Here is a 24403-nt window from a genome sequence, read left to right as displayed (position 1 = left end):
CCGTTGTCTTCGACGACATGAAAAGCCTTTGAAGCCTTGGTATCAACGAAAAATACCGCAAAATCTTGACTGGCTTCTTCCGTGACTGTGCATCATTTTCATCGTCGTTCCCATCTTCTGTGTTTCTACTTATCCAACGGGAGTGGCCGCATACATGACAGCACTATTGGTTTCTCCGATCGCCCCAATACAACATGCAGTCATTTGGGCAACTATGGATTTTGTTATACCCAAGGCCTAAATCTTTTATCATTTTCTTCATATCTTTGCATGACCGAGGGATTTTTGCAAACGGAAACATTTCTCTCAAAAACTCTAACAACATTGTCAACGAGTTTCTGGTCCACCCTCCCAAACACTTTAATTGAAAAAGACGAACACAGAAGGACATTTTTGAAAATTTTGATCCCTCATATAGTTCTTCGTTCATGTCATTAAGAAGCGTGTAGAACTTCGCCGTTTCTCCATTCGGCTATTCATGACGTACACTACTTCCCGGTTCGGTAAAAGCATTTCCACCAATATTACAATCATCAAAGGCCATAAAGCCCGCTGGGAACGACTGGACACCATGATTGTGCATATTAAATGCATCCCGCAACATACCTTCCATGTCATCCCCTCTATCAGATTGATGGTAAGCAGTATCAGGGTAAGTTACATCCATCCTTGAAGAGGAAGTACTAGGCGGGCATTCTCCATGAAATAATCATTGTTTATAACCTCGAACAAACCCATCAACAATTAGATGATCGTATACAACTTCACGATAATGCCAGTTTATGTTGACACACTTCTTACACGGGCAAAGAATCATGTTCTCTTGGCTTGCATATTGAAATGCAAAATTTAGAAAAGTCTGTACTCCATTTCGATAACCGTCGCTTACCCTTGACAAATTCATCCAAGACCGGTCCATTTCTTAGATCTTGAAGTCTGATTTTCACCAGAAATTACAAGGGTATAAGTTATGTAAGTTATGTACGTGTATGTAAGTTATGTACGTGTATGCATTTTGTAAGTTATGTACGTGTATAAGTTATGTAAGTTATGTATTAAGTAAGTTATGTAAGTTGTGTATTAAGTAAGTTATGTAAGTTGTGTATTATGTAAGTTATGTAAGTTATCAAAGTAATGTATGTTATGTAAGTTGTAAGTTATTATGTATTATGTAAGTTATGTAAGTTATGTAAGTTAAATGTATTGTGTAGGTTATGTAAGTTGTGTAAGATATTTAAGTTATGTGAGTTTTGTATTATGTAAGTTATGTAGGTTATGTAAGTTTTGTAATGTACAAGTGTCGTAATTGTTATTAAATTTTAATAAGATTATTGCTAAATATATTTTAATAAAAATAAAATTTAAAAAATAATTTAATTATATTTTAACATAATTATTGTTAAATACAATTTAATAAAATAATATATAATTTAATAACATTACTAATATAATTATTAATAATATTTAATAATAATTTTAATATAATATTATTATTAAGAATATTTTATTGCCTAATATATTTGCTTCAATCTAGCATCTCACTGTTCTCTTAAGTCACAATAGCCAATATGAAAATGAGTTTAACATACGGTATGATAATCCTCTAATAACATTTTATTTTAATAGTCAATTTTAATAGAAAACATATTTTTATATTTTATTTTATCTTTTATGATAACATGATAACAAAAATTAATTATAAGGTATACTCTTTAATAAATTAATTATTTATAGCAATCTTTTGGTGAAATAAAACCTTCAAATTTTACATAAAAACTACCCCATTGTTTATAACATTAGTTCTTTTCATATGTGAAATAAAAAATCAAAACTCATAGTCCTATGTTTTTAAAAAAACTCATAGTTCTTTTCAATTAATTATATGATTGCATTTTTTGCACGAAGCTGCTGCAGAAAAAACATGCTAGAGAAAGGGAAAATTCTGTGTTCATAATCCTTTCTAAGCTACAAGAACTGTTACCAAGTAAAAGAATTGATTTTCAACAAAGAAAACCGAACACATGAGGTACAATTTGTGATTTAAGCAAAGTCTAAATGTGATTATGAATAAGTTTACATCCAATTACGAGTCATAGTTAGAACACTATAATTTAAGATACAAACCAGAAAATAGATAAGAACCCAACATTATATTTTAACTCACATTCTTAAATTAAAAAATAGAGATTTAAATACACTCATATGCTTAAATGATATGGAAAACCAGATTATGCATAATGTGCAAACAAGATTATGATGAGAAAGTAAATGGTATGGATGAGCTATTTCCCATTTAGCAGCAGAAATCAATAGAAGCGGTACCATCTTAGCAGCAAAAACGCATAGAAGGTACCATCTTAGCTGCAAAAACCAATTAACATCCAAAACCTAAATTCATGATTTCTTTTTTGATTTCTTGAATGATTTTTTGAATTTCTTTTTTGAGATTTTATACTACTCTTACGAACCTCAAAACCTAAATTGAAGGAATCTATCATTAAAATCTTGAGAAACATAGTCTCATAAAAATCCATTAAAATCGAATTCATTACCTGCAAATGTAATCATCATAAACTTGTAAATACTTCTTTTTTTATCAATTAATAAAATAAAACCTAAATTACACGGGCAAAATTTCATCTAAAAAAACAAGTACATGATTTCTTCGACAACAACAGAAAAGAAATGAAAGCATAACATTTACTCCAGACTGTCGTCACCAACAACATAACATTTACTCCAAACCAATGAAAGCATTCCCAATATAAAAGAAGTGAAAGCTATAGTGTACCTTCGCGACGATGAAGAAAAATGAAACGATCGAAAACCCTATACACAGAGAAGACGATTTCAAGACATTTCAGGGTCATCAACAAATAACAAACAAAAAAATTAACAAAGACAAGAAAACCCAATGTTTAAATGCGCAGAATCGGGAAATCGAACCCTAAATACTGATTCCCCCGACGACAGAATCCGAATGTCTGGCCACCTTCTCCGTCTTCTCTGTCTGGGTTATGTAAGTTAGCAAGAAACCGAAACAATGAAGCTAAATAATCCTTATAAGTTTGCAAGAAACTGAACAACGGAACACTGAAGCTTTTCAATTGAAGAATCGCATGTAAGAAATCGCAGATAGAAAAAAGAATTAGGGACTTCGACAAATTGGAGATTTGGTGCTGGGAGCGGGGATTTAGTCCAAAACTGATATATGTTTAAAACGACCCCGTTTTCAATTCCAACTTTTACGGCGTTTTGAGAAAAAACGCCACTAATATTTAATTCGTCAATGAAACGGCGCTGTTTCGTTCAATTTATATTATATTATCTGCAGCGTTTATTGGCAAAACGTCACTAATATTTAGATTGTGTCGCGTTTTTTCAGGAAAACGCCACTAATTATTCACTTTTAAAATATATATTAATAAGTTTATAAGTTTTCAAATTTTTAATAGATTTATGAATTTGATACATTCATATCACACTATTTTTAAGCAATACATTGTTATGACTTTATTAATATTATTTCAATAATATTATTTAAAAATATGTTACATATTTAATACATTATTTTTAATTGTTAAAATTTAATAAATTTTATAAATCTTAAAGAGTGTATAATTAAAATTTTATCAACATTCGAATTTATAAATTATTGATATTATTCAAATAATGTATTACAATTTTAAATTTATGCTCTATTTTTAAGTTAAATTGGGTTGATGGAGATATGCCATTATAATTTCATTTCATGAAGCGCCGCTTAAAGAAAACGCCACAAATCTTACAAATTTTGAGGGTCAACTGAACTCGTTAATGAAACAGCTCCGTTTTATTCAATTTTTCAAATATTATTTGCGGCGTTTTTCATAGAAACGCCACTAAATATTCACTTTATTTATAAGTATTTGCGGATATTATATTCATATTTGCGGCGTTTTAGTAAAAAAACACCACTAAAATTTCATATCTGAGAAAGAGACAAGGCTGCTTTTATTAAAAATATAAGTAAATTTTAAGCGTTTTCATAAAAAGCATACAAATGATTAACTGAAACAACGCGTTTTCGGTTTAAAGATAATTTACTGGCGTTTTAAAAACATACAAATAAAAATGCAATTAATATTTGCTAAAATTTGAATAAATTTTATTATTTATTTATTTATCTCTTGTATATTTAATTTAAATTTTACATAACTAATTATTAAAATTTTAAGTAATATTTAAAAGTATTTAATATAAAATTAATATCCCTAATTCTCAAATTCCTAACCCATAACCCTAAATCCCCTTAACCCTTAAAGCATAAACCCTAAACCCCTAAATCTCCCTAACCCTAAAGCATAACCCCTTAAAAAATTTATTATATAATTTTACTATTTAAATTTTACGTAAATAAATATTCAAATTTTATCAACATTCGAATTTATAAATTATTGATATTATTCAAATAATGTATTACAATTTTAAATTTATGCTCTATTTTTAAGTTAAATTGGGTTGATGGAGATATGCCGGTATAATTTCATTTCATGAAGCGCCGCTTAAAGAAAACGCCACAAATTTTACAAATTTTGAGGGTCAACTGAACTCGTCAATGAAACGGCTCCATTTTATTCAATTTTTCAAATATTATTTGCGGCGTTTTCCATAGAAACGCCACTAAATATTCACTTTATTTATAAGTATTGGCGGATATTGTATCCATATTTGCGGCGTTTTAGTAAAAAATGCCACTAAAATTTCATGTACAGAGAGAGACGGTGCCGTTTTGTTAAAATATAAGTAAATTTTCTGGCGTTTTCATAAAAAACGCCACAAATATATTTGCTGAAACAACGCCGTTTTCCAGTTTAAAGATAATTTACGGCGTTTTTCGAAAAACGCCACAAATAAAAATGCAATAAATATTTGCTAAAATTTGAATAAATTTTATTATTTATTTATTTATCTATTGTATATTTAATTTAAATTTTACATAAATAATTATTAAAATTTTAAGTAATATTTAAAAGTATTTAATATAAAAATTAATAACCGCTAATTCCCAAATTCCTAACCCATAACCCCTAAATCCCCTTTAACCCTTAAAGCATAAACCCTAAACCCCTAAATCTCCCTAACCCCTAAAGCATAACCCCTAAAAAATTTTATTATATAATTTTACTATTTAAATTTTACGTAAATAAATATTATTTAAAAATATTAAGTAATATTTAAAAGTATTTGATACATGTATCAATCTACATGCATAAAGTGATCATCTATCTATTATATATCTCTTAAATAATATAAACTATATACTCATAATTTAAATATATTAAATTTCTTATTATCTATTTTAGAAATATATAATAACATATTTGATATAAAAATTAATAAAAACTATTTAATCTAAACTTAAACTCTAACCTTACCGTTCAAACCCTAAACCCCAAATTCCTAACCCCCTAGCCCCTAAAGCATAACACCTAACCCTTAAACCTTAAATCCCAAACCCTAAATCCATACCCTGACCGACTCCTTAAACTCTAAACCATATACTATAATGATAATTAATTCAATATTTTAAATTTAATACTACTTCTTTTACGATTATATAAGAAATTATTTAATATATAAACTAAAAAAATCAGTAATGTATCCAAAAAACTTTAAAAATATTTTAAATAATAGTTTTTTAATTTTTCCTTTTTTAAGAAATATTTTAAATTATTTTAAATCCCTGAGCATTAGCGGCGCTTTTCTAAAAACACCGCTAAATCCCTGAAAGCACAGAAAACGATGACGTTGGGCTTAGTTTTTTTTGCGGCGCTATACCAAAAACGCAGCTAAATCCCTGAGCATTAGCGGCGCTTCTCTAGAAACGCCGCTAAATTCCCGAAAAGCTCAGAAACGCTGTCGTTGTACTTAGGTTTTTTGCGGTGCTTTTTCGAAAACGCCGCTAAAGCCCTAAGAATTAACGACGCTTTAGTAAAAAAGCCACTAATCACTCGAAAGCTCAGAAAAACGGCGTCGTTGGGATTAGGCTTTTTGCGGCGCTTGCTCAAAAACGCCGCTAAATCCCTGAGCATTAACGGCGCTTTATTAGAAACGCCGCTAAATCCCCAAAAGCTCGGCAATCGACGTCGTTCGGATTAGGTTTTTTGAAGCGCTTTCTATAAAACGCCGCTAATTCTTATCCTCAGCGGCGTTTTCCATAAAACGCCACTAATGATCGATCTTTAGCGGCGTTTTAGTAGAAAACGCTGCTAAAGACGCCGCTAAAAGCTTGTTTGGTGTAGTGATTGTGTCTGTTCACTTATATCTATTAACTTTTCAACAAAACTCTTCATGAATCGGTCTAAATCTCTTCATTCATTTCCTCTTCTCTATATAAAGCCAAGTTAGGAGACTTCCAAAACACACCTTCAAAAACCATCAATATAAAAAATTCCTTTTAAATTCATTCCTCCCGGTGATAGAGAAAGGCAAGATTGTGTTCGATTGATCACTGTTGTTGTGCTACTACTGTGATCATTTGTTGTGGTATCCTAGGAGACAGACGTCCAGCGTTACTCAAAGTACTGAGGAGTTGTCGAATTTGTCTTAAGGAAACTGTTCATATAGGCCTCAACAAAATTCTTCTTCTAATTTTCAACTCTATAAAATTACAGGTATTTTGTTGTGTTACTACTATTGCATTGTATTGCATTATTATTGTTACTGACATATTAATACTACATACGATATTATATTTTCTTACAAAATATAAATCATGAGTGATTTAAGGAGAAAATTATCAATATTGAAAAGTTAACTTAGAGGACCCAATTATAAACATCCAAAACCATAAAGAGCTTGACATGTAATTATCCCAAAAGAAAGCAAACGATAACTCTTTCACATGATTTTGGCAAGTCTGATCACTTCTTTGGGTTTTCATTTGTTGTCTTTAGGTTAAACAAAAACATCTTAAAACCAAAACCCCATCTCACAACTTTTTCCACAGAAAAACACGTCCAAAGATTATTTACCATGGTTTAAAGATTCGAACCTTTCATTAAACTCCAGTCTGCCACTAGCTTAGAAGGCTGCATGGAGTTGTTATGGCCGGTGAAAACAACAGCTCGGTATATGGTGAAGAAAAGAGAAGTCGGGCAACTAAAGGGCGATTACACTATGCGAAGGCTAGGGAGCTGGGTTAGCGACAAGCGGCCTGGTGCAGCAAAACACGGCTGGAAGCCCGACGATGGAAGGTGTCATGGTTCGGTGCTAAAGCGACGTTGAACGTAGGTGAGGCCAGGAGAAAAACAGGGACATGAAAAGGCTGGGACGAAAGTGGCGATGCAAGGCAACAACTGGTAATTGGCATAATAAGAGTAATGGGCTAAGGATGATGGAGCCGGTGGGACGACGGGATGTTGGGACAAGAAAAGGTGAAGAAAATAAAATGAGTTTAAACATATTAAGAGTTTTGGTAATTATGAGTTTGATTGGTGAAAATAAAAATTAACCAAACTTGAATTCTAAATTAGAGTTTCTATTATTTTCCTAATATATATCTCTACAGCCTAATGCATAACGACGACGACGACGACGACAATAATAATAATAATACAAGACACACCACACTAGTATATTACATGGAAAAATGTTATTACAATTTAATCCATAAAATGAATTTTAAAATTTAATTCAGAATTGAATTTAAAATTTTCAAATAAGTTCATATCTCGTAAAAAGAAGGTATGTTCAATAAATTGAAAATTTAAGTGTTGAATTTTTAATATTAAATTTTATAAGTGATAAATTTATAATAAAAATTATTTGGTAAATTAGTAAATATAATTACAGAATATAATTTTATTGTTTGATAAAAATAAATATTTATTTTAAAAATTATTTATTTTCCAATTTTAATCTTATTAATCTAATATTTTATATTATTTTGAATAATTTTAGATAAAATATAAATATTATAATTTGACTATTTCAATTTTAAAAAGTAATTTATTTAATTTTTAATAAAATAAAATCATTAATATTTTAATACTTTATCTTATTCAATATTTTTTGTTGAAAATTTATATTAAGTAAATTATAGATCTAAAGTATTCTATCATTGTTAGGTAACTTTGTTTATCTACATACTGATGGGGCGAGGAATATGAGTACAAGGCTAGCCTCTGCTGGCAATTTGGTGTGAGATTAGTCTGGGGAGTGGATTGTTGGGTTTAACCATAATTTAGCTGATTGTTCAATTTTTTATGTTTACTTTTGTTACAAAAAAGGGCATGATAGAGATTTAATTTAGAGAGATTGCTTAGAGGTGGTTAAAACTATTCAAAAAAGTTACTCTATGTCCTAATTCGACTTTGCTTTGACAAGTTCAGCAAATGCTATAAAGTAAAAATCAATGGCTGATAAAACATGTGTTTAGGGAGTGTAGTCAAGTTACTGATTTTATAGGCAAAATGTCTTCTGCTGGGAAGCAGGATATGTGAAAATGTGCCTAGGGAGTTAATTGACACTCTTAGACTATACAAAGCTTTTAAATATTTTTTATTTACTTTAATTTGATATAGTATTATCATTTTATTATCTATTAAAAAAATTATTCAAAAAAATTTATCAAATTCGAACCCAAAATAAAAAAATAGAAAACTAAATTTCAAAATGTAGGAATTGTATATGAATTTAGAACCAGTCTTCTCCAACAAGTTATTATTATATAGATTAAAGTACTAAAAAAAAATAAAAAAACAGAAAGATAAATGGGTCTACTACTTTGTTTCAAAGTAATTTCCCTTCTCCGTCTTCTTCCTTTTAAGGACTCCCCATCTTCTCTCTTCTTTGCATGGCCATGCCCGTCACTTCTCTGTTTATTTTATCTCTTCTTCTCATATCGTGTTCATTATTCTCACAACATTGATTCTGGAGTAGGAATTAACTTCATATCCTTAAGACGATAGATTTCAATATTCCACATTTTAAGAAATTAACAGGTCTTTCTTTCTTTTCTATGTTTTCATTTTCTATGATTTTTTCAATTGATTTTAGAATGTGTTTAGTTTTTTCTTCTTTGTTTTTCGTTTTAGGGTTTAGGGTTTTGTTTGTGCTATTGATGAAATGCAACTCTTATTGAGTTGTTGTTCTTCCCATTTTCTTTGCATACGTTATAAATTAGCATTTTCTGAACTTTTTAATTTTTTTTCCAGATTAATTTATTCAAACATCTGGAGGTCACATGGAAACTGGAGGATCATTGGTACAGGCAATAAGAAAGCCCACGCTTACGCCTAAAGCTATTATACACCAGAAGTTTGGAAGCAAAGCTTCTTATACGGTAGAGGAAGTAGAGGAACCTACTCAAAATGGATGCCCAGGATTGGCTATCCTTCAGAAGGGGCCCTGCCTTTATCGCTGTAGCTTGGAGCTTCCAGATTTTACTGTTGTGTCTGGGTCCTTTAAGAAGAAGAAAGATGCTGAGCAGTCTGCTGCTCAGATTGCATTGGAAAAGGTTTTAATCACATTGCTCACCATACTGATTTCCTTATAATTCTAGGTTGATAGACGTGCCAGTAGCTGCATCTATTGCTTTATTGTGAGTTTTGGTGATATTTTGTGGAATATATAGTGAAATTCGATAAAAAATAAAGAGCGTTCATTATGCCATTTGCAACTATTGAATAGGTGTTCCTTGGTTTGTTGCTGGGGTTACAAGGTTGTATCTTGGAAGCCATTATTTTGAAGTAAGCTTTTCTTGATGAAAAGTTTTTGAGGATAAATTGATTTAAATTCAGAAATTATATATATATATATAGTTTTTTTTACTTGAACTATCGTCAATTTTTTATTTCAGCACTTGAAGTTTAAAAGTGAACAGTTAGGTATTCAAACATAAGGCAGGATCCTTATCATTTCAGAATTTTCTTATGTTTACAAATTCTTCCAGATGTAACTCAAAAGACAATGGCAGTTGGTGCACCTTTTATGTTAGACCATCTACTTGTTAATTCTGTCTAAATTTTATGTTGCACAGATATTTAAAATTAATTAGGTTAATGCCATTGTCAGTTTATAACCATGTAAATGATTGTTAGGGGATGCAATATTCTCTTTTAATACTGAATATGTCCCTTCAGGTCTGATTCCCTTTCTGAGTCTTTGTTAGTTAGAGGTTGCTATCCTGTTGTCATCCTATTAAGCTTTAATTTATTATCTGCTTTCTTTGATGATAATATGTCAAATTTCTTCTTCCTCCTCATCTAGATACGCTTCATTTTCAAATAAATATCTCAAAGCTTTTTCCCAGTGATACAGGTATTTGTTATTACTCAAGTTTGACTTTGCTCTTCGGAAGCTTGTAACCAAATTTTATGCAAGGAACATAGAAACTGATTACCTCAATTTCTTAGTAATCTGGTATCAACTGCCATAGCATTTGGAGCTGGCATTTAACTCATGCATATTCCTGTACACTTCTGCACGATCATATAAATTGTTAATTGTTAAGCTATTTTCTCGGGGCTACCATCAAGGTACAATGTCAGGGAATTTTACAGATTGTTGTACTGAGACCCTTGTTCATTGAACTGTATCTTTGAGTTTATAATAACTTTGGGATATATAAGTCTATGTGGATGTAACATGTTTTATTTGTCTTTCCAGAAATGAATAGTGTGAACTGAATCGTGATCGTTTTTGTTTGCATAAAACTTAAACTAAACTTATGAATTTGACATGATCATATTTTATTTCAAGCTTTAGCAGTTCTATTATTTGTGTATAGTAAAGAATAATTTTTTAAGCTTGTTTTCACTCTTAAGAGCAAATTATTAGTTAATTTCTCATATTATCCAAGCAATCTTCAATTTGAAGTGTAACTTCTTATTTTCATCTTCTTATATTTCTTTTTTTTTTCTTTTTTAAAATTTCAGCTTGGCATCAATCTTTCTTCTGATAATCCCACAGCAGAGGAAGCATGGAGAGAGTTGATAGCTCGTGTTAAATATATATTCTCGAATGAGGTTAGTGGACTATTTTTTTGTTTGGTGTGTTGGAGTGGGTTTGTGCATTTCCAAGTGCATTAGTAGGGGGTTGTGTGTCTGTATGCATGTATATGCTATTTCTATTTTTTCTTTCTCAAACTATACACAACCAATAACCATGACACATGTAAACATGGAATTATCTGGACTTTTGTACTTGTTTCACTGTACATCAAGAAATAATCAGTTTGCATTGAACTGTACAACTTTCTACTAGAATAGGAGAAAGGACTGTAGATAACAGTATATAGTATTTATCATACTTCTGCTTGCAGGGAGCTTGGGTAAGATAACTTTTCCCGACTTTATCCCAATTTTAATGAGCTAGTGTGAAATTTATTTATTTATTTATTTTTAGCGAATGCATTTGCTTCCCGACTCATCTTTAATAAGTGAGTTCAATAGAGTTGTTTTTCTCTTCGCCTCCTTTTCTGCTGGTCCTCTCTCCAAGCACAAAATATGTAGTTGCAATGGCCAGCTTTTCTTGACTCTGCTTTATTTACTCATTTATGAAGTTTTCATCTCTTTATCATGCATTTATGTTAATTTTATCTATTTTTTTTTAATATTGTCAGGGAATAGTTTTATTTCTTTAAATTAAATAAAATTTTCATTCTGATCTTTTCTATCTTTATTTTTTTTTCATCATTGAATAAGTTCCTTTCAGCTCTTCATCCTTTGAGCAGTCACTTCAAAGCAGCTTTACGCAGAGTTGGTGATCTTAATGCTTCAGTTCCTGCTTCTGTTATTGCTATATGTGACGGAAAACTTAATAATCTGTGCAAAATAATTAATCCTACTGTGGAGTCTCATCCTCTCTTGGTCTTATCATATATTATGAGAGCTGCTGCAGGATTACCTGAGTTGGTTGTTAGTGCTGAGGGACAGCTTTCGATTTGGAGGAAAGATCCTTATCCACCTAATGTCATAGAATCATCAATATCTCAACAGTCTGATGTTGCTGAAAGCATTACAACTACGGCCATATACATACCATGTTCACCTGAAAAGGCTGTTGAACCGGTGATTCTTAATATATCATCAACAGGTTATTACCTTGATGTTATTGGACAAATACTCGGATTATCAGATGCCAACATGGTTTTGATCTCGAGGTATGTTGAAACTGTTATATGACTGATGATGCCTGAAATGGCAATTCTATGTGTGAAGTATGGTCCTTAAGATTATCTGTCCTCTGTAAGGAACTGTCTTTATTTCTCAACAGGACTATTGGTAAAGCTTCATCTGAAACAAGATTTTACTTTGCTGCTCCCAAGTCATATCCTCTAGATATGTCATCTGATCTTTTAAATGCTAAAGTTGTTCCGTTTGGAGGACCTTTGAATGCAAAGGCCAGCTCTCTTTGTGGTCAAGATATATATGGGGATTCAATTTTGGCATCCATTGGTTACACTTGGAAAGGCCAAGATATTTTCCATGAAGATGTCACCTTGCAATCTTATTACAGGTTTCTTCTTCATTTGCATACACACTTCCTTTTGAAACTATTTCATCTGTTAAAGGCTTTTTTCTATGTTGGGGGTTCAAATTAGCACACAGGGCTTCTGAAACCCCTGGCTGCTAATGACCTCAGCTGAGAAGACTGTTAGTATGTCTTACCTTGATATGTTTGAATTTTAAGGGCAATCAAGCTCATTCTTATCTTTTTTGGAGTGCTTTCCGGATAGAATTCAAGATCAAACCATAGGAAATTTTGATAGTTACAGCTACGTTTAGGTCTTCCCATGTCATCTTTCTAGCTTATGCAACTGTAAGCACAATACTACCTCAATGCACTGACCTAAGAAAGGTAGTGAAGAATTTCAAATAGCAAAGCTCTGCATTTTAATAAAACAAGACTGCTTGAATATATAGGAGAAATATGACAACAGGTATGACCTCAATTTTAGCAGCAAACTAATCCCTTAAATCAAGGGAAAAATAGATCTAGAGAAATTTTAGGAACGACCTTCCTAATCTCTTTATTTAAACATAGAAACTACCCAAACAAGGAAATATGAAATAAAAAACTAATTAAAGCCTAGAGATTAACTTCGGAATTTATAGACAGCACCAGCCGCTAGCGCTATTAATAAACTCCGTTAAAAAAATTCCAAAATCATTAATACCTAGATATATAAATGGAATTTCAGTATACATTTCCTCAAACCACTTTATTTTGCTCGTGTTGTGGCAAAAAATTCCAAGTATTTTAATTTCATTGAAAACCAAGGAGTTAGGTATCAATTGCCCTGGAAAGCTTTTCATTAACTCAGTTGCTTAGTAAAGTACAATGAATGCTTCGCTGACCGGTGATGAACTGTCAAGTTATTGGAAGAAGTGGGACTGAGGGGGGTTCTCTCTAGATGTGCGAGCCAAGCCCTTGATAATCAGGCCAAACCACCTGCAATTTGGCTGCTTATTCAATCAGTTATCTGCCTTTAGTGGTATTTCTTGTATGATGCTTCTGTTGAGTTCGTCACTATTCGCCGTATAATTTTTTTGGCAGGATGCTTATAAGTAAAATACCAAGTGGAGTTTACAAGTTGTCCAGAGAGGCAATACTTGCAGCTGAGTTGCCCCTGACGTTTACTACAAAGACAAACTGGAAGGGTTCCTTCCCGAGAGAAATTCTCAGTTCATTCTGTCGCCAGTACCGGCTATTAGAACCTGTCTTTTGTGTCTCAAGTATTCCTTTAAAAGCATCATCGGAGTTGTCAAGATCAAACAATAAACCTGAGGTTTCAGAATCAGCTGAGCAAGAGAGGGAGTATGCCAATGAAAATGAATCTGTTGATGTTGACCCAAAATTGGCGGTATTGGGAAGCAGTTTTACTTGTGAAGTAAAAATATACTCAAAGTGTCAAGATTTGATTTTGGAGTGTGCACCCAATGTTTTGTATAAGAAGCAAAATGATGCTGTCCAGAGTGCTTCCTTAAAAGTTTTATCATGGTTGAATGCATATTTAAAGGACACATATATGTCTTTGGAGAAAGAAAAACAATTAGCCAATGTCTTTGATATTAAGTTTTATCGACAAATCTTTTTCAAGGAAGTTGTAAAATGCCTATCTGTTTGTAACTGTCAGCATAATGAAACTTTGGGAGGGAAAGAACCTGAATTGAATGGTGTGGTGGAAAATGATGCGAGTTATATAAATATAGAAGGTACAGATTCTGGTCTGTGTCCATCTAATGGATCCCTTTTGTGCGTATGTTATTCTGTATCTTTAGTGACAAAAGGTGAACTTCAGAAGGAGCTTCTTGAAAGTATCGAGGAGTTTGAGTTTGAGATGGGGACTGGAGCAGTAATTCCCTGTCTTGAAGCTGTTGTCTCCCAGATGTCTGTCGGCCAGTCTGCTTGTTTCTATACAGAGTTGCCTCCTGAAGATTTGGTTTTGGCTGCAGCTAAGGATTTGGCAAATGCTCTTGCATTCTTAACTTCACGTGAGTAAATACATTATTTAAATGCTAAATAATAGTTGATAAATTTCCTTGTGTTGATTAGGGATGTGGATTGCCTGCAATGCTTTGGCAGTGTCTAAATCCATGTTGTGTGTTGAAAAAACGTATCACTTAGATTAAAAATTGTTTTACGTGAGCAGGGAAACAAAATATATTTTGTGCATGAGACACTTCACGTGGTAATGCTAATGTCAGTTAATATGCGCTTCATTAATTTCAGTTGTATGTACAATAGCAACTATATTTGTAATCTATAATCACTTGAAGCTTTAACGCAGCAACTAATATTATTAGCAATAAATGGAGCTTTTATAATTCTTTTAATAGCATTTTGCTTTAAAATGGTTGAGAGATCTAAATGGCTATACATGGTTTTCTTTGCATAAGCTTGCTGCTTGGAGTACTCGATCATCTTGTTACAGGTGACAGAACCCCCGGAAGACAGAATGGAGCAGGCACTTTTCAACCCACCACTTTCCAAGCAACGTGTCGAATATGCAGTGCAACACATTAAAGAATTTTGTGCTACTTCTTTGGTATTTAACTTGTTTCCTCGTTTTTGTAGCGTTGATAATAACAAGTTCAGCTTGACATCATGCTATGTTCTGTTGCAGGTTGATTTTGGATGTGGCTCTGGTAGTTTACTGGAGTCTTTATTGGAGTATCCAACTTCTTTGGAAACAATTGCCGGAGTTGATATTTCACAAAAGAGCCTCAGTCGTGCAGCAAAGGTGTGTTCCAGTGTATTTTGGTTTTATGTATGGCCAAATGAATTTGAGGTCTCTTTCAGCATTATCTGAAAGATATGAATAAAATAAATTATTCCATTGTTGCATATCATAAATGTGCGGATAAGGATTTTAAATCATCAGTGTTCTATATTATTCTCTCGCAAGTTAAAATGTGGCTAAGCATCTTTGATATCTTTATTACACAGGTTCTTCATTCAAAACTAGTCATGAAGTCAGATTTTGATGCACCATGTAGGAGTATAAAATCTGCCATTCTTTTTGATGGGTCTATCACAGATTTTGATTCTCGGTTGTGTGGATTCGATCTTGCCACATGCTTAGAGGTATTAAGAACTAACCCTTTTAGTGAACCTTTGCATGCAAAAACACTGGTAATTAATGCTATACTGCTAATTGCTGATTGTGTTTTTAAGAAACTGTGGTTGCACTAACCATTTGTTATGTGTTATATCTTTGTAAAAAGCTTAAGCTCACCAACATATGTTCAATTCTTCTTCCTAGCCTAGTGTTTGGAATATACTTTCCATTAGACCTGTCACTGGACAAGTCTGGGGGGTTTGGATTTTGGATCGGGTTAGTTCGAGGGTTAGGTATGAGTTATTTCTGATTCAGGTCATTTTGAATATGGGTTCACCCATTTGAGTTCAAACTATTTATTTTTTAAGCCCAAATTAGACTCAATTTTAAATAGAATTTTTGATCGAGTAATATTTTATTATAATTTTATTGGAAGGTAAAAAATAAAATATTAAAAATAAATAGAATATTTGTGTGCTTTCAATTGAAGTTAATTTTATAGATGAAAAAGAATGTGATTTTACTTTTTTACTAAACTGAAGTGTTTTTATTTGACGTTCCATTATATGTAATCATTGGTTCACTACTTCACTTTTAATCAAATTGCACAGTCATCTCAATTTCAGATTCTATACTAAAAGATTTCAATTTCAAATTCTCAAAGTCAACTTTTTTCTGAAGTCAATCCAATCTAGCAGATTGCAATCAACCATGAGCCGTATATGTAATATATTAAATGCCAATAGGCCATATGGATCCATGAATGTTTATGATAGGAAATTCTGTGGTGATATTTTGAGAATGAATTATTACCTAACAAGTCAAAAACAATATTCAAATTTTATGTGGATTTGTAATTTGAAATCTTAGAACATTTTGGTTACGTGTTAGTAGGTGTGACTGTGTTTATAATCTATCTTTCACTTGATTTTAGATTGTTGTTTTTAGCTATTTTAGAAAGTAGCATTTTCTTATGAAGTTTAAAATAGAATGTCTAAAAGCATCAGAATTAGTTTATCGAACTGTTTTCAATTATTTTTGTTTTAGAATGATTATTATTGTTCTATTTAATTAGTTTGCAAATTGAAAATAAGAGAGAAAAAAGATATTTATAATAAACATAAAAACTAAATCCTTTTATAATAGTAGAAGTAATTTTTATTATTCTATTTTTCATAATTAAAATAAAATTATTCAGATTATACAAAATTGTAGTAAAGAAAAAGCACTTTAAAAGATAATTTAGAGTTATAAAATTAGAGTAACAATATTTTTATATTTATTATTTTATTTAATCATAAAATCAAAATTGATTAATAATTTATGTTATATTTCTTATTTTGTGAAATTAATGTTCTCTAAAAATCTAATTATTCTTATTTTAAGTTTGTGCAATTTTGAGTTAATTTTTTGGGTGATATGAGTTCTATTGATTTCAGACGTTGATTTTTTTTGGGTTAAATCAAGTTGGATCAAATTTGGATTTGGATTGGTTAGACGTATTTTACTTCTTGTCAGATTTGATAGGTTTATTTTCCATGTAAAAGCTAATATTGTCAGTGGTGTCACTGCATTACCCATTTCACATATTTGTTCTGTACGAACAAGATTGTCTAAAACATACGTCTTACCTATAACAAGAAATTCTGGAGTTCATAATATATTTTCTTAGTTTTATGAATTGCTCTTAAATTTTGAATATGTTAGGTTATGTAGACTCTAGTGTTGTTAATATATATACCTAGGTGTTGTGCCTTGGTGGACAACCAAAGTGTCTCATTCTGTTTCGGATAGGGTACATTTGATTGGGTGCACGCTTGGTGCATTTAGGCTTGCTTTTATGTCAGGCGTTAGTTGCAAAAATCAGTCTGATTGACTATCTTTTTAGTATCTTCTTTCGTTAATTCTACCTTAAATACTAAAAAAGGGGGATTCCAAACTCTATATTTGAGTATCCAACAACCTGGGGGACCATGAACAAATCATGCATATTATCCAACAAAAGAATTTTTTTTTTTGCATATTTTAGGATAAATTGGACTGTTGCTTTGAGTTGCTATCAAAATTATTTCTTGTAATCTTATATTATATCTACATAGACATATATTAGAATACATACATATACAGTGTCTTACTTAGGGAAACACTTCTTTATGCCTTATGCCTCAAGCAATATAATGGCTTAGTGCCTAGAGTGCACAAGACTTGGCAACACCAGTAGAACAACATATTAAATGGTGAAGAGCTTTAAAAATGTTTGAAATAGATATTGAACACCATAAATGTGGATACTTGTTGGGAAGATGAATACCAATTGGACATGATACTTAAATTGGCCGAAGGAAAGGAATGAAAAGAAATCATTGTGCCATAGCCTACGTATTCCCTTACATTGTTGACAGAAGACCAAGGAAGGAACTGACTGTAGAAAGTATTCTCTTTCATTGTTGCCGAAAAACCAAGTAATAGACTATGGAAAAGCACAGAGTGTAAATTTGATTGCTGATTTCTTAAAAGTGGTTCCATCAAGTAATAGAAATATTTGAAATTCAGGATGACGATATTTATAGGAAACCTTAAATAATTCTTCTTCTTGTGCCACATTATTGGTTGTGCCTAACTTTTGAAAATTTGACCGTAGGTTTTTCTTGATAGGACTATTCAGAAAATTTCATAACCTATATATATATTTATGTATACTTACTTGTGATATATTTCTATTATTTTATATATGAAGAGATATATGCATGTTTACATGCACATTTGCTTATATATTGAAGCTCTTTGGCCCCTGTAATTAATCATAAGTCATGGGTGTAACTACTGGGACAAAATCCTTTAGGTCCTAATGTTTGGTGTATAAGATTGGTGCAGCACCACTGCTTATGTGATCCTTGAATACAAACGGAATGGCCACTAGTTCCAACTTCTTGGGTTTAAAAGAATAATAGATTTTATGAAAAATGAAAATTTGTAACTTATCCAAGGTTTTCTATTGGGTTGATTGAAAAAGGAGTCTGAACAGCATCCGGGGTATATTTTCTACTTTAGTGTTGAAAGCTAATCATATCATGTTGATGTTAACAATAAAAAGAATGCAGTTTGCTTTCTATTGTTCTTGATTGCAGCTTACATTTTTAAAATAAATAGGTGATTGAACATATGGAGGAGGAGCAGGCCAGTCTGTTTGGTGATATTGTGCTCAGTTCTTTTCGTCCAAGGATTCTTATTGTTTCAACTCCCAACTATGAGTACAATGTTGTACTCCAGAAATCCAATCTAACAAGCCATGAAGATGATCCGGAGGAGAAGATTCAGTCACAATCATGTAAATTTCGCAACCATGACCACAAGTTTGAGTGGACAAGAGAGCAGTTTCAACACTGGGCATCTGAATTAGCTGTTAGACACAAGTATAGGGTTGAATTCAGTGGGGTTGGTGGTGCTGTTGATCTGGAACCGGGATTTGCTTCACAGATTGCCGTCTTTAGAAGGGTGTTTCTACCCGAGGATGACGACAGTCTGAAGGATGAAAATTCGGTATGCCAATACAAAGTTATATGGGAGTGGAATAGAAGTAGGCCCCCTCTGACAAATTAATAGATAAATATTTTGAATTTAGTTTAGCAGTAGAGGGTTAGAACTACAAATTTTGACCATGGTAAAGTAGTCGTCAAATATATACATATTGTACATGAGCAGAAAGTCTGCAAAGCTTTTGAATTTATTTTTTCACATTCCGCTATAAGATGTTTCTGCTATTGAATGTGATTTATCCTTTTTCTTTTATAAATGAAGTGAATATGCCCTGGCTCGTTTTCCTTATATTTAAATTTTAATGGGACGAAAGCGTTGGTGAGAAATGGGACAAGCAGAGGAAGCTTGCTTTGGAGTTAATTTAAAAGTAGTGCAAGGTTATTGCAGTTCTCAAGCACCATAAATGTTTTTATTTTCTGGAGGGAGAGAAATCGGGAGAAATGAATTTGGGAAGGGTGTGTTGAGAACATGGGATTAGGATAAAGTAATTGGGTGATTTACAGGAATGTTGTAAGTGATTGTCTTTCCTTTATCACTGTTCTCAAGCACCCTTATGACTCGTTGAGAGAGATCTAGATCTCTAGAAAAATAGAAATTTTTACTTATGTTTTTATTCTCCAGTAAGTACTTAAATAGGACTAGTTACATGTAAATAAAAATATGCTTTTAGAAGGGTATAAAACAATTTAATTAAAAATAGCATAAAATAAATTGAATATAAAGTAAAAGTAACATAAAATAAGAAGCAAATAATTTCACTTTTAAGGATTAAACTAACGCCTTTTTCCTCCCATATGTGCAGGCATCAGAACTAGGCAAACCAATCCAAGAGCTCTTGTCGACTACGATTAAGATGCGTTTGGATAATAGAAGCAGGAGTATGAACAATACAACCATATTTTATCGGTGGAAGTCTATATGATGTTGGAGGGTTATCACATTTAAAAGCATTCAATAAAGAAACATGAAAAATATTATGAATTTTATTGTCTGAAGATAATTGTAATTCATATGCCATAAGACTAATCTTATAAATAATTAAAAAAGGATCATAGAATGGGGAGACAACTTATGAAAACTCGAGGGTCCAAAAGAACGTTGACTATGTGAATGCAACTGAAGCGAAACCAAGTCATCTACATAAAATGTCATATATCTATGACCCTAATAAGGGTTAGTTCTTCATTGCTTTTGAAAAGTATTTTTGAAAAGTGTTGTGGAAAAGTGATTTTGAGAAGTGCTTTTGAAAAGTTTGGTTTAAAATTTGAGTATTTAGCATTGCTGTCAAGAAGTACTTTTGAGAAATAAAATGTCCATTTTAGACATGTTATTATCAAGTAACAAATATGTATTTAAATAATATTTAAATTAGTTAATATTATTATATTTTAGTAATAATATAAAAAATTATTATAACTTGTTGTTAATATTTTAATATATAAAATATAAATTGTAAATATTTTAATTAATAAATATTAATTATTTATAAAATTTAATTAGAATATATAAACTATATTTTAAATATTTAAATATAACCATTAAATATTTGTAATTAATATTTTAAAAAATATTTTTTTATTTTTAATTAATGATTTTAACATAATTGTAATTAAGCACCAAGAAAAAAAAGAAAAATACTATGTTACTGGAGAGGTAAAAAAGTAATTAACCACCAAAAGTGCTTTTGGGAGAGGAAAAGCTAAAATTTTTAGCTTTTTTTTTTCAGCTCTTCAAAAGCACTTCTGAAAAGCAAGAAATTTCAGTCAAAAGCAGCTTGTTCTTCACTGCTTTTCTTTCAAAAGTGCTTTTGGAGTCAGAAGTGCTTTTTTAAACAATGAAGAACTGGCCCTAAATCTATATGCATTATTACGTTCGAAAGAGTTTGTCTCTAATTTTGTGCAAAGCCTTATCCCTGTCCATCAATGCAGTGTCAATAGCCTCGATATTGGATGAACCTGCCTCATAAGACAACAAATGAGATGGATCACGGCCATAGATAACTTGGAAGGAAGTTTTTTGTAGTGCAGAGTGGGAAAAAGTATTATAAAAATATTCAGCCCACGGTACCCATGCCACCTATCCCTTTGAAAAATATCCCACAAAACATTGAAGATACATTTTCACTGTACGGTAGACTGCCTTTGTCTACCCATCTGTCTCAGGGTGGTAAGAATGGAAAATTGAAGTTTGGTTCCATTCAAATGGAAAAGCTCCTTCAATAATGCTCTAGTAAATACTGTATATTTATTAAAAGAGTCTCAGGTAAGCCATGTAAACAAACAATGTATTCAAAAAATACTTACACTGTTGGAAAGATTGCATAATGGTGTGTAATTAGAAGAAAATGGGCATACTTTGAAAATTGGTGCACCACGACTAAAAAAGTAGATTTACCCCAAGATTTGGGTAACCTATCAATAAAGTCCATGGAAACATTAAATCTCATGGCAAGTTGAATATTTATGTTTAACACATTCAAATTCGCTAATTTTTGCTACTGAGTCTGTGATTTTTGTTTAATTTTATCAGGTACGCAGTTGGAGTATTGAAATTCGAGTTAGTAAGCAAATCGGGCTAAATTGGAGCACAAGCAATAAAAGGGGGCCAAATTGAAAATTTTGAGAAATTTATGTCTGATCAATTTTTTTTATTTAACTTTGTAAAAGCTAGATTAAAAAAAAATTGATATAAAATCTGATTTTATATGGTTGGTTGTTAGATGAATTAAGCTAGAATTAGCATATGAAATGTATATAAATACCTTGTATGGTGGCTTTGAGAAACACTTGAGAGTGAATAAAATATAATTTGTTTTCTCTCATATTTTTCCATTCGTCTGTAGCTTTAGGAAAACCATTCTGCCATTTCATTTCTTTTTCTTACTTTTGGTTTCATAGCTTTGTAAGCCCTTTCTCCTTTTCACCTATCACCATTCCATTCAAATCCACTTTTAAATCCCAATTAAGTATGATTAATTTCATGCTCAACTAATTTCCTTTTAGCTTTAGCTCGATTGTCATTTGACAAAAAATCGTGAGATGTAAACCAAAACTAAAAACCTTTTCAACACGATATTCGCTATTTCTCCGATATATGAGATAGTCACAATCATCCCTTAAATTTAATTCAATTTCAATTCAAAAAGCACGGGTTGGGTTGGAATTGTTTGGAGTACAGTTGGGAAAACGAGATGGTCGTCTGCCGAGTTCGAATTCTCCCGAACAAATTGGCGTGTTCAATTGGAAAAAGCTAGGTGGATTCCGTCAAGGGAGATAGTGATCGAATTTAAATGACCCACGCGATTGAGGCCATTAATTCGAGTTGGACTTTTCTAGATCGCTAAGTTGCTGAGATCTTAAATTGTGGACATGCGTTACGTGGTTAGATAATCAGTAATGGTTGGTTTACAGGTCATACCGAAACCAACTACACAAGGAAAAGTTGGCAGTCAGGGCAACCTTAATTGCTATAACCAGCTTATCGTTTGGAAAAGAAAATCTACTTTTAAGGATTGGTTTGATTTCGGAGTGTACCGAGGTTGAGGCTAAGCATTCACATATTGATTTACCAATTTGATTTAATTTCCTTAACTTTATTTTGCAATCATAATTATGTTGTTATTTTATTTATATTTGTTTAATTGTTTGGCGTACAGTTGTCTGCAAATTATCCACAACATGGCCTAACTGAATAATCACTTATTCAATATTTCTATTAGGGGTTATTCTCTATAGAAATGAAGATGATTGATACCGCTAATGGAGGGGCATTTTTTAACATGACTCCTCAAAGAGCAAAGGAATTAATTTCGACCATGGCCGCGAATTCTCAACAATATTGACCAACTACAGAACCCATGAGAAGGGTTCATGAGCTCAGTACTCCATCCTTAGTAGATAAAAATTGACGAGCTGACTAATGTAGTTAAAAAATTGATTGCAGGAAAAATGAACCCAACTTGGTTGTACAGGATTTGTGCCATGTCTAATCATCCAACAAGCTCGTGTTCGATTTTACACAAGGACACAACAACACAAGTAGATGTCGTTGGGAACTTTCGAGGCCCACCTCAAAGGCTTTATGATCCACATTCAAATACTTACAATGTAGGGTGGAGAGATCACCCAAATCTAAGTTATGGATCAAATCAACATTACAACCAACTGTACCAACCAAGGCCACCTCCGCCTCAACAGTATCAACCCCCAAAGTCATTTTTTGAAACCATAGTAGATAGGTTAGTTGTTAGCACCGAAAAGTTCCAACAAAAGGCTGAAGCACACTTCCAAGAAATAGATTAACAAATAAGTAAGCTTGTGCTTATGGATAGTAGTTTAAAGACCCAAGGGAAATTTCCATCTTAAATCGAGCCGAACCCACGACAAAATGCTAGTGCTATGACCATAAAAGATGGAACGATTTTGGAGTTAGTACCTGGCACGAGTTATGATCACAACATTGAACGGGAAGAACAGAAACCTGAATCAGTAGCTCTCACGGAGTTGACACGACTGAAACCATTCATGGTACCACCCTCATTCCCTGGAAGGCTCGCTCAATGTAAAAGGGAGTGAGAAGGGAAAGAGATCCTTGAGACATTTCAAAAGGTAGAAATTAATATCCCTTACTCGATACGATAAAACAAGTTCCACACTATGCGAAATTATTAGAAGAAATATGCACTGACAAGAAGAAACTTCAAGGTAGCTAATGGGAAAATGTAGGAGAAAATATATGATTTAGGTACAAGTGTAAGGACAATTTATGTTTTCTATAACTTGCAAAATAGGTAATGTTGGCATAAAGAAAGCCATGTGTGATAACATATTCTCCACCATATTGGTTAACCCTAGTCGTTAACCCTCTTCCTATCCTATTTTCTCTTAAATTTTGTTTCTTTCTCCCATTGTTGTCGTCGCCTACACCTAGTTTTACCATCTCTTTCTTTGTTTTTCTTTTTTCCACAATATTTGATAACATATTCTCCACCATATTGGTTTCATTTTTCCTCATTAAAATCAGCCTTAAATCTAAAATCTAGAGCTGCAAGATCGATCCCGAACATTGCCAAGAAAGTGTCATTGCCGTTTCTCTCGACTAGCTAGGGTAAGGTCTTGTTTTTTTCAATTTCTTGATTAGTTTTTTTAATAAAAAAGAAAAATTTACAGATCTTGAACTTGGTGGATTTTAAATGATTTCAAAGGTATTTTTCTAGATTTTAATGAAAACTCAATGAGTTTTAAAATTCAGCCCCAATTTTGGCCACCGTGGGTGGTGGTGCGTGCACCTACGGGGAAGAAAAGGGGTTCTTTTGTT

The 24403-nt window shown here is 32.1% G+C and overlaps 1 protein-coding gene across 2 annotated transcripts; it reads left to right on the top strand.

Moving 5' to 3' along the window:
* The first annotated feature begins 8729 nt into the window (after window positions 1-8729).
* LOC105773492 (small RNA 2'-O-methyltransferase) lies at window positions 8730-19375 on the top strand. 2 transcript variants are annotated; one of them, XM_052632536.1, is made up of 10 exons: window positions 8730-8780; window positions 9201-9502; window positions 10923-11012; window positions 11691-12148; window positions 12262-12504; window positions 13546-14483; window positions 14889-15037; window positions 15116-15232; window positions 15439-15576; window positions 18701-19375. In XM_052632536.1, exons 2-10 carry the CDS (start codon window positions 9230-9232, stop codon window positions 19148-19150), a joined length of 2856 nt encoding a protein of 951 aa, XP_052488496.1. In that variant the 5' UTR covers window positions 8730-8780; window positions 9201-9229; the 3' UTR covers window positions 19151-19375. The 2 variants fall into 2 exon arrangements, with proteins under 2 accessions (XP_052488496.1, XP_012450903.1); XM_012595449.2 differs by lacking the exon at window positions 8730-8780 and adding an exon at window positions 8787-8987.
* The last annotated feature ends 5028 nt before the right edge of the window (window positions 19376-24403 follow it).

This window comes from Gossypium raimondii, chromosome 6, assembly GCF_025698545.1.
Source record: "Gossypium raimondii isolate GPD5lz chromosome 6, ASM2569854v1, whole genome shotgun sequence".
In the NCBI taxonomy this organism is placed as follows: domain Eukaryota; kingdom Viridiplantae; phylum Streptophyta; class Magnoliopsida; order Malvales; family Malvaceae; genus Gossypium; species Gossypium raimondii.
This window is presented reverse-complemented; position numbering and strand designations above follow the sequence as displayed.